Source organism: Hyposmocoma kahamanoa, unplaced genomic scaffold, assembly GCF_003589595.1.
Source record: "Hyposmocoma kahamanoa isolate Upper Pololo Valley unplaced genomic scaffold, ASM358959v1 192, whole genome shotgun sequence".
Lineage (NCBI taxonomy): Eukaryota > Metazoa > Arthropoda > Insecta > Lepidoptera > Cosmopterigidae > Hyposmocoma > Hyposmocoma kahamanoa.
In genome coordinates, this window is record NW_020653719.1 from 12963092 (window position 1) to 12974916 (window position 11825).

General features: G+C 36.1%; 1 protein-coding gene across 1 annotated transcript in view; it reads left to right on the forward strand.

The window, feature by feature from the left end:
• Nucleotides 1-1911: 1911 nt before the first annotated feature.
• LOC113226696 overlaps nucleotides 1912-11825 on the forward strand; it is a 38853-nt gene continuing 28939 nt past the window's right edge. Inside the window, exons 1-3 of the mRNA XM_026459417.1 lie at nucleotides 1912-2204; nucleotides 3291-3432; nucleotides 8304-8525. Of these exons, the coding sequence (XP_026315202.1) occupies nucleotides 2162-2204; nucleotides 3291-3432; nucleotides 8304-8525 (407 nt within the window). The 5' untranslated portion in view covers nucleotides 1912-2161. The remainder of the gene's footprint in view (nucleotides 2205-3290; nucleotides 3433-8303; nucleotides 8526-11825) is intronic.

Genomic DNA, 11825 nt, shown 5'->3' on the forward strand with positions numbered 1-11825 from the left:
TTTGCAATACGTCATTAATGTTAAAAGTTACATTTGACGTGTTAGGATAATTGCAACTAAAACTAGGTTCAAATTAAATGATTAAAATTAGGTTCCCGCGCCAAGGTGCCCAAGATGCCAGCAGCGTTCCCCCTTTGTATAACTATTCTAATACGTTGGGCAAGGTAGCCCTTGGGTTTCACAGACAGTCTATTAATTTATATCACATGAACATCATGGTATTTTTTAAAATGAATATTGCAGTTATTTATTAAATTCGGTATTTTATGTTGGGATAATTACTGGAAGACAAGGTTATTGTTTCTTTCAGGCATTTTGATTGTAGTAATATAAAAATAAACACAATTAAAAAAAAAAAATTAAAATGTATGATTTGGCAGAATGATCTATACATCTTAGCCGATCCCGAAAGAAGAAAAATGTTATTACTATTATGTTACGGCCTTTTCTTTGTTTTTAAGTATCTGGTGCCTATTCGATTGCCTTTACAATGGAAGAAAAGTAACACCATAGATCTCGCAATTATGAACATTGATGTTAGTGAGCATTTTGACTGTATGACAGTTTTTGTTTAATCTGTTTATAAAGTTCTTAGTAGATAGATTTAAAAGTTCTTCGTCTGTTTTTGAAGTGTTACAGCTCCATTGATATATTGGAAAAGATATGCGTTATTACTCGGTGAATTTCGATGGAAAACTTGCTGTTCTGTCTGTTGACTGAAATGTATTTTCGAACTTAATTTTCTGACTTAATGCAGCAAGCAAACAAAGCAAGCAGAGCTTTGAACGACACATTTTGTGTGTTTTCTTTTTCATGTTATTTTTTAATACATATTCCGGCGCATATCTGACAAAATTAGGTTTGATATATTATGTTGTACAACAGCTTGTTGGCTCTATAGAATAAAACCTTTTTTAAATTTTTTGTTCAATTAAAGGATGTAATATACAAATAGAGATAGAGCTTTCGATCTTCGTAATATTTTGTCGGGAGAGTTTGGTTGCTTTACAATAACATAAATAATAATTGGTTTCACTAATTCAGCTACCAGTTAGAGAGTCTCCAATATTTGCTTAATTAGTGAATATAAAAAATAAAAAGATTTGTTAGAAAAAATAAGTCTGTGCTTCATTCAAAATATGTTTTATATAATTTTTGGTACACTTTTTACTACAATCCTTTGAACTGTTACGATAGACCAATAGGTTAATCTAGCGTTAGGGATATAGAGATAAAGGGTAGCGTTTTCGACCGTTGGCCAACCATGTAGTGGACGAAAGACCAATGGCAAACAAGAAATCACCACGAGCATTAAAACAAATTAAGAACTCATTGAAAATTAGGTTTGGTGAATTTATTCCGATGCCGTAAAACAAATATTAAAAAAAAAAATTAATTAACCGCTAATAGAATGAGGAGTCAAAATGGCCCCCGTAAGAACGTACCGATTTCCCGCGAAAATATGTCAGAAAATTAAATTACTGAAGAAAAATTCAAATCTAAGATCCGACACTACGGCCAATTAGACGCCTTAGTCAGTCCCGAAGGACGAAAAATTTTATTACAACATAATGTTAACGTCAAATGCTACTGGTATGCTGTACTTACATATACCTTTAGAATAATAACGCATAGAATGATAGTTTCATATCAAACGAACTGTCACAAGTGAGGCAAAAATCAAATTTACATGAATTTGGCTAGTTTTAGTAGTAGGTTAATTTTCGGTTTTAGTGAATATTTATATAAAAATACAAGTTGAAACGCATTACTTCCTTGTGGAATGTGATGTTAGTATCTATTTTATGTTTGTCTGACGTATTATTACACTCATTTACCGCACATTTCGTCATTTCTAATTAAAATTCTGGAGCTGTTCGCGGTGCAAGTTGACCTTGAGCACTGAAGGCCCGCCCGCTCGTGTAGGCCCATTGGGCGCGCTTCAATTTGTCTCACTTAGCGTGTGCGGACTAGGTTTCTATGCGTTATTATTCTAAGCATATACCTACATCGATGTCACGTCTGGTTTTATAAATTGATGTGCGAGAGAAGTGTGTTGAGAACCAAAGTTTTAAATTAAAATTCAATATTCTAATGCTTAAAAATCACTTTGCACATTGAGTACGGAATGTTATTGTGATAATTTAAAGACAATTTAAAAATGAACTATTGCATAACAGTATTTCAGGGGCTTATATTTTCGCGTAAGTAATTTGTTTAACTAGCTTGTACGGTCCTGGGGCTCTACACTCGAAGTACGAAATCCATAGGTACGGCTGTTTTCTCATTATACGGATGATCTACGGGAGTACTCTATAACTATAATATCATTGACTCTTGATATCGGTCAACGAATAGACGGGTTCGAAAATACAAATCGTATTGTCATACATTCTTAGTTCTAACCCCGATAAGAGCAAGTCTGTAAGTTATCCATAGTGGGAAAACGGCCGTAACTACAGATTTTGTGCATCGAGACTAAGGCCCCCTGCTGCTGGACACAATTTACTTTTTTTCTTGTCATGCGTTGTAGAAATTAGCACAAATAAATAATTACGAAAAAAAATAATTATAAACTGACTGATATGGATTTATATAGGGTGTCCTATGTGACACGGAGGGAAAATACTTTAAATATTGTGGATAGAATTTGCTTCATGGATACATTAATCTCTTAATAATGAACATATCTTAAATTAAAATAACAACGTTAATTATATTTATTAAAACGATTTATTAAAAGAGAAACAAACTTGAATCTACCAAAGATAAAATGCAAATAATTTATTAAATGTTCAAAGTGTAATCCTTATGTGCAAATTCTCAATCTTTTGACAGATTATTATACTATGATGAATATTCCGAATAATTTCGCTTTTATTTCGTGCACCTTGTCACACATGCGACCTTTCAAGTAATGGCGGCAGTATACGGGGGCGCTTAACGTTATAATTATTTCTAGTTTCATTTAAAAAAAGTTATCGATGTCATTGTACTCGTGCTTTTGATATCAGGTGAAAGGTTGTTGATACTTATTATATTTAGGTAGTAATCGCCTGGACACACTTAACGATTACACCCTGTATGATATATTACCTATATCGAGTAGTACGCGGACGTTTACCACTAATCGTTTAACTCATGATCTCTGTAAACTACTTGTTAATATGAAGAAAAACATGAAAAAGTCCACATTGAGCCTGTGATTTGTGGTTTTATACCCTCATTAGGAGAATGTATGTATAGGTTTGCATAGATTATTGGTGATTATTATGTCCTTTGTTTTCCAGTTCAATGTATGCCAAAGTTCGAAGCATTTACGTTGTCTCAGGCACTACCGGTAAACAATACAAGAAAGGTGGTGAACAGGACGGTAGACAGGAGGCAAGGTAGTGGAGAATCAACTGTAGGAGCAATTAGACGAAATGAAAAGTATGATTTGGAAAACACTATCATCATCATTATCAACCCATTTATACGTCCCACTGCTGGACACGGGTCTTCTCTTAGTTAAATTTTGCACACAAGTTCCGAGAACCTCAGAGATGCGAGTCATGATTAGAACCCATGGCCTCTACTTGAAGTGGCGGTAGGACAAATCATTAGGACAAATCTTTTTTATAATTAGACGGGACGAACATGTCGTACGCCTGATGGTAAGCTACACGCCTGTCCAGAACAGTTGCAGTGCCATTCAGAGCTTTAGATCTGAGAGTCACTGCCACTGCGCCCGTCACCCTGAGGCATAAGTTGACAAGTACCATGTGCCTGTAATTTGACCAGCACCTTTACCCTTCCAAACCGGAACGCAGTTACGCTCACATTCCTGCTTGACGGCAGGAATAAGTAAAGTGGCAGTACTTCCCAGGACGAACGGACAACGGGCTTAAAATAACTATAACGGAATCAATCGTAATGTTATTGTTACTTATAGTACGTCGTAACACGATCGCGTTAAACATTGCGTCGACGCAATCGTTTGGCGTATTTATGACTATTATATTCGTGCGTCAGAGAGGCTCAACAAACCAGATTTTTCTCTTTCGTGTTCTATGCCCATTATACCCTCGTATAGATGTGATGTAAACCGTATTTTAGTAAAAACGGCTATGAGAATCGTCCCATAACCATTGCGGAAAACCGATTTTGAGAGGTCAGGGGTTTGTGACGTTCAACATTGAAATAAACTAAACAGACGGACGACATGCTGGCTAACACGGCTTACGTATTCGCTAATGGACGGGCCGCTTTAGTTTTGTAAAATGGCGTCAAAAGCTCATTAAAATTAAAAAAAATAATTAAATAAGTTAAAATGGAAACGGTGGCAAGGTAAAACTTGACTTCAATTATTGTGCAAGAAAAATATACTCTGAACACAGTTGAGCTTTTTCAAGGCGAGAGTGAATTACTGAATTTTTAATTTAATTTTATTGTTTTAAGAAAAAAGTGTACATAAATATTGTAAAGCACCGTTAAACACTTATAGGATGGAATAAAAAGACTATGTTAAACCATGCTTGGGTTAGTCTCGTTGCCATTAAATGCCATTATTACATTGCAATGGCAATAGAATTCTTCATAGGTGTTCCTTTTAAAATGTATCGGGAATAAATCTGTTCATGATAACCATTGACTTACAATTATATGGACGTCGGGTCCGCGCTAAAAAGTGTCCGCACTTGTAAGGCGCTAAAATCGTATACAGAGCGCCAAACTCCGCTTTAGTCTTCATTTGTTCTACTGACAGCGCGATACTGCGATGACATTACAATTTAAATTTCGAGTAGGTTGACTTGGGACATTTTTTTCGTGGTTTTTGTATTAGACCCGTCGTCCATTTATTTGTAAGTCAATGATGATAACATAACCGTGGCCTAATAACAGGCCCGCTAATCTCCTTCCGATAAAGGTCAAGATTCCGTCTTATATTTAGATGACCCTGATCAATAATCTTGGAAGTAGATTATATTATTATAAATAGCCGTGGATATAAATTGATTCCTCTTTAATACGAAATATAACTAAAGTTTTTTTTCCCTTGTAATATTATTCATATGTTGATCATCAATTACAATTATTTTCTGAGCTTTGACAGATATGTGTGTCAATAGAAGACATCGTGAATCACAAACTAATTTATAAATTAACGTGGATAGATGGCGCTACTCCTAAACAAAATAAAAGAATAGCCGGCACGGAAAACCCTCGGTCGCAGAACGCCTACTTCGCAAAATGTCTACCCCACGCAAAAAGTAAAATTTCTCAGTATGTACCTTTCGCAAAATGTAACCTACCACAAAGTCGAAAATTTTCTGTCCAAAATAACGTTTGTTCGAATTTTCATTACACCGAAAACCAAATTATAACGAAACAGTTGTTCTTTCAGGATATGTTGAATGTTTATCGCAAAGACACGATTAGGTTCGATTAAGTTAGGTTAAGTGAGGTTTAAAAGAAAAAACATTTTCCTCTCAAAATTACTTTCGAGGTTATGAAAATTCGACCAAACGTTATTTCTGGAAAATGTCATTTCGGACTACTGATAGGTAACCAATAACCAATTGCACATACACTCCTTTTAGTATCAGACAAATGTGAGAAAAATTTAAATTAATAAAAATTAAAATGAATTAATTTTGCGAAAGGTACATTCTGAGAAATGGACTTTTTGCGGAAGGTTGACATTTTGCGAAGTGGACATTCTGCGACTATGCAATAAGCACCATCTAATTGATTTATTTGTTATCACTAAAAATTAGAGTAGCTTTAATAAGTTGCAGCTTGTCAATGTAAATCAAATTAGTTACAAAAATAGCTATTTGGTACGCGTTGCGACATCTGGTGTACACAATAGGTACTAAATACCCGACCAGGCTGTCTTGTATCTAGATTTGCAGTCCTCTTGCGTTTATTACTCCATGTCATAACTAAAGTAATCGTTAATTTTGACGAAATTGGGTTATAAACATATCTGGGATCAGCGAAACGAGATCTACGACCCCCTCTATTCGGTTTTGTTATAACTTATGTAGTTTTTGTTTTATTGTTGAACGAAGACAGGGTAACTGATTTTTTTTTAAAGCAAAAAAAGAACTTTTTACCTCACTAGCTCGGAAAGGCTTTCTTTCTCATTAGAAATTTCGTGGAAAAGGTTTATGATTTTTTGTTTCGAGGAAAAAAAAGATGATGACACGTTCAACAAATCGCGTGACTTGTCGTACATAAGTTATTTATGTAATATAAATCCGTTGGTGTATTTTATTCTTATTATTGAAGATATTAAATTGATAATGATAACTGTGTTTATTAAATTATTTTAATTCATCGAAGAACTAAAATAATTTCAATAATCACTTAATCGCGCAAAATAAAAGTACAAGTAAGAATAAAAATTGATGAGGTTGTACATTCAGAACGAATACAAAGATAAACTTTTTCTTTTAATTAAAAAACTGATGTTTTATAGTTCAACTGTTTTTCTTTCATCTACCATTTCCCTCGCTATAGTGAGGTGAAAAGGTGTGTTTCGCTCGGCAGCAAAAGCTCGCTTCGCTCGTTGCCAATGTCTCGAAAGTCACCGAAATACAAATGCGTTATTTATGAATGATGTAGGGCAGAAATGGTTCAGACGAAACGAGTACAATTGTACTCGGGGTGAGGTTGGCACTGACACCTTTCATTCACGAAGTAGACGTTACCACGATCTACATCGTAAACTTATCCGGGTAGCTTTTAAGACTAAATTCTTTTTAACCGACTTCAAAAAAGAGGAGATTCTCAATTCGACTGTATGTTTTTTTGTAAGTATGTTACGCGATAACTCCGGTATTTGTGAACCGATTTTCATGATTCTTTTTTGTTGGAAATGATACTTCCATAGTGGTCCCATTTCATTTTGAAGAAAATTATCCACCTCTAAGGGTGGCTGTTCACGCATGAAGATTCATTTTTATAAATAGCGCCTAAATTTTACTTAAGGAGCAATTATTTTAATGGTTGATTTTGCTATTTCTCCAATTCAAGGCGTATACTTTGCTATACAATATACTTTGAGTAGTGAGAACCGATTTTTATTATCTCCAGTGTCAAGTCCTGTATAGTGGCGAACTAGAGGATATTTCAATAAAACCTAGCAAATAGACATAATTCCACGTACTTTTGAGGTCGGTTTTTTTAGTACACTGTACTGAGATTATTTTATTTTTATAAAATTGATATTCAAATATTTTATTATGTGAAATTACTCTACTAGTTTGTTATAATGATTAATACAAAGATCGAACACTCAGAAAAAATTCCTTCGATCCGGCCGGATTCGAACCGACGCGACGTCTTCTAGCATACCGTGCCAAACGCTTATACCAACTATGCCACGGAACGAATCAGCGGACCTCACGAATTTTTCTATGTGCTTGTTGTCGAGTCTTTGTATTTGGTTTTTCAACGACTTTTTTCGATCAATCGATCTCATCTCTCACCAGGGCCGGTAGCTGTAAAGTTATCTAACTGGGTGATAAAACTCTCATAGATTTCTCATAGATGGCTACGACTAAAAAGTCGTAAAAAAGTCTTTCCGTGGCTTAGTTGGTATAGCGATAGCAACTGGCACGGTATGCTAGATGACGTCGCTTCGAATACGGCCGGACAGAAAGAATTTTTTCTGAGTGTTCTTTTTAAAATTACATAATGGTATATCGAAGGAGAAAAAAAAGTGCGCAATTGATCTCCATCTTACTAGATGGAAAATATGTATATACATGCGCACCTAAATAATGCCTTTACACTCTCGCCTTGAAAAGGCTCAAGTTATCAATCAAGTTATAGCATTCAGGGATTAAGTCTGCAGGCAGACAATCTACTCCATAGCCGTTCGCCATATAAATGTGGTTCATAGTTCAAACTCAGAAATGCAATTTTTTTTATAATATCAAGTGACGGGACGGAAAATACGTGCGCCTGATGGTAAGGTACACGTCTGTCCATAGCAGTTGCAGTGCCACTCAGAGCAATCACAAAGATCTGAGGGGCACTACCATTGCGCCCATCACCTTGAGACATAAGTTGACAAGCTCCATGTGCCTGTGATTTCACCTGCAAGCACCCTTACCCTTCAAAACCGGAATGCTAACATTGCTGCTTGGCGGCAGAAGTAGGTAGATGGTCGTACTTCCCTGGACGAACTCTATTACAAGAGCTCTACTGCTACTAAATATATCTATAGGGGAGTTGCGGTACACACTTGAAAATGGTTTAAAAACTATTACGCTTAAATGAAAAATTTAAGTCAAAGTTTTGTGTTTTAGTGAACGCGGGAGGCTTGGACCCACTTGGGGCCCCAGTTACCGTCCTCACTACGGTTATGAACCTTATTGGGCGGCCGGCAACTGGGTTAACAAAGAAGCGGTGAAACCGCCAACAAAAGAGGAGTTCGTCAAATTTATAGAATATAACGGTACAGGACCAACACCTGAGGGCTACAGAGGCACTGAGCATTGTCCCATCCCGTGCCCAAAGTTATATAGCGAGTAAGTACTTAAGTTGCCTTGGGCCCCAATTCTGCAATTTTTTTTATAAACCACTCGTTTTATTGCAATTATAATAATAAACTGCCTCCGTGGCCGAACGGTTACCACGCTGGACTGCCACGCAGAGGTCTCGGGTTCGATTCCCGGGCCGGGAGAAATATTTGTAAGACCTACATCTATTTATCTCGTGAGTTTGGGTGTAATTTGTGGCTGTCTATATGTATGTTCATGACACCTGCGATACAGGGTTTCCCTAGTGCGGGGCTATGAGTGTGTATTATTATGTGTTATTTTGCTAAAGTCCAGTTGCAATGGTAGTTGAATCCCAGTAGAGAATGTTATGTAAGATGTTTATTTAACAGTAAATACACAAACCATTTGATGTACCAAAACAGTTAATCCCGCTTGTCCTACGGCGAATCGTCTTAGGTGATTTTCTATATTACGACTACGTTACGTACGAGGTTGAAATAATTGATGCAATGTACTTTATTGCGCATTAGCTATTACAACGACGATACAGAACTGTAATGTAAATACATTATCACAAGCTAATGTGTGTGTGTAAATACTTTATTGTACCATAACACAAATTTAAAGATGTAATATAACAAAAATATCAAATATTCGTGTAGCGGCGACAACAGGCGGCCTTAGAGTTCCTCGTGAAAGAGTTCGTCTAGGGAAATACCTTACCTACCTGCCACCAAGCACTAGCGTTACCTACTGCGTTCTGGTTTTAAAGGGCAAGGATTCTGGTGACATTACAGGTACAGGAGACTTATCTCAGAGTGACGGGGGCGCAGTGGCAGTGCCCCTCAGATCCTTACGATGTAAAGCTCTGAGTGGCACTGCAACTGTTATGGACAGGCGTGTAGCTTATCATCAGGTGCATGACTTATTCGTCAGTTGATATTATAAAAAAGAAGAAAATCGATATTGATGCCGCTGCGCCTATCACCCTGAGACTTACGTTGATAAGTCCTATGTGCCTGTACTTTCACCAACACCCTTATCCTTCAAAACCGGAACGCAGTAATGCTCGCTTCACCGCTTAGCGGTAGAAATAGGCAAGGTGGCAGTACTTGCCAGGATGAACTCTTTCACAAGGAGTTCTACACCAACGGGGGTGTAATTAAAGAATAGCTTGATAAATACATACGTATAATAAATCATAGTACAATGTACGAAATGAATGAAGAGAAAGGGAGAAGAGAAGTTAGTAGGTATTGTTGGTGGTATATATTTTTTATATCAAATTCGTTTAAAATTATCAGTCTATATCAGTCGTTAAATTTAATTTGCATATTTTAAATTTCTTTAAAATTAAATTTTATGTTTTTGACGTGTTGACAAAAATATGCAAAAAAGACCTTTGAGGCCCTCCGTCGCGATAAAGAATTTTAATATTATGAATAGACTTATTTCTGAAGTTTGTAAGCCGTTATTAATTAAGTCTTTGTCATAGTATTTTTTACAGGGATATAGTAAGACATAGCCCATAATTACTTACTGAATAAAAAACTTGGTATGTTCAGAGTTCTTAAATTTTGGACATAGTATTGGAAATGTAACCTTGTGCACATTGGAAGTGAAACTTTAAAATAAAATAAGTTGCAAACCGTGTTTACCTTACGGCTTTGCGATACCTGAACGGTGACGCTGCTTTCTATTACATATAAATTAGAATTACATGCCACCTAGTGCGTTGAAACGGCTCATCGGACAAAGGGCCACAAGACGAAGCGGGGAGGGGGTGCTGTGGTGCGTAATTAAGGGTCGTATTCTAGAACTCTACTCAATGCTCAAGTCAGGATTGCACTGGAAACACAAGCATTGGAAATACTACCCTAATGGCAGAGACTTGAGTATGATTTCGAGTGCTTTAAATCATACTCAAATCCTGACTTGAGCATTGAGTAGAGTTCTAGATTACGACCCTAAAAGCGACACCGCATTACTCATGTCGACTCATCCGTAGAACAAAGACCTATGTACAAGACTGCTTACTGTCAGGATATTGTACATTTAGTTCGTTGTTCTTCTCTGTATATCTACAGAAGGTATCAGATTGGCCAGTGTTCAATTTTATATTTCCGAAACGAAGTAAGATATAAAAATTCTGAAAACACCTATCGATTAGCCTTATTTTGAATGATTATATTATATATTATCATTAACTTACAATTATATGGACGTCGGGTCCGCGCTAAAAAGTGTCTGAACTTGTAGGGCGTTAAAATCGTATACAGAGCGTCATTCACGCTTTAGTCTTCGTTTGTTCGATTGACAGCGAAGCAAGCAAAATTAGGCAGTACTGCGATGACATTACAATTTAAATTCAACGTTTTAGCTTTTTCATATTCCTTTATATGTCACTACGTTTAAATAGGTTGACTTGGGACATTTTTTTCGTGGTTTTTGTATTAGACCCGTCGTCCATTTATTTGTAAGTCAATGTATATTATACTATTTATGCTATGTAATCACATCGGACTCTGTTCTTTGGATGAGTCGATGTGTAGAGGTGGGCGTTTAAACGAAAAGCAGCTAAAAAGTTTGGTTTTTAAAGCAAGCGTTAACAACGTGCTTATGTTTCAAGTTCCGCTGTCTATGGTTCCTAATAGTAGTTTATGCGACTATTACATAATGAAAGGAATTAAAATATGAGTGTGGGTTTCACACGAGTGTTTTAATGCTTGGTTATGTACAGTTACATACACTGCTTTATCTACACACATATTATAAGCTCTCTGTGATGTGTTCAAGAAGCGCATGTTACGACTGGCGAAATGGCGGCAAATAAAAACTTTTCTCACGCATGTCACACAACCGTAGTTTTTATTTTTAATCGGGAATCGACCCCAACTGTCATATCGTTCGATATAAAGTAACGGTTGTTTGCTATTGACATTTCAATTTGAACAAAACTTCATCTCGACTGATATTAGAATTGAGGTCGAATCAAATTGTTTTGTTTTTCAGAGATGTTCGAAATTTGAACGTAATAACAACATCGAATTCGATGTTTTAATGAAGCAATAATAACATTTTCACAGATAAGAAATTTGTTCTAACGAACGGTCGTCATTTGCGGTTTTTTAATACATCATAGGGGTTCATGATATGTGTACAGATAAACAAATGAATTCGCCAATGCGAATAATAATTGTATAACTAAAAAATAAAACTCGTGTTTGACAAATAAACTTACTTATCTTAAAATCTTTAGCGGTCTCCTCTTGCTTTTCGCTATCAACACGACGCGACGTTGCAAGCTTTTTTAACATAAAAGTCTAG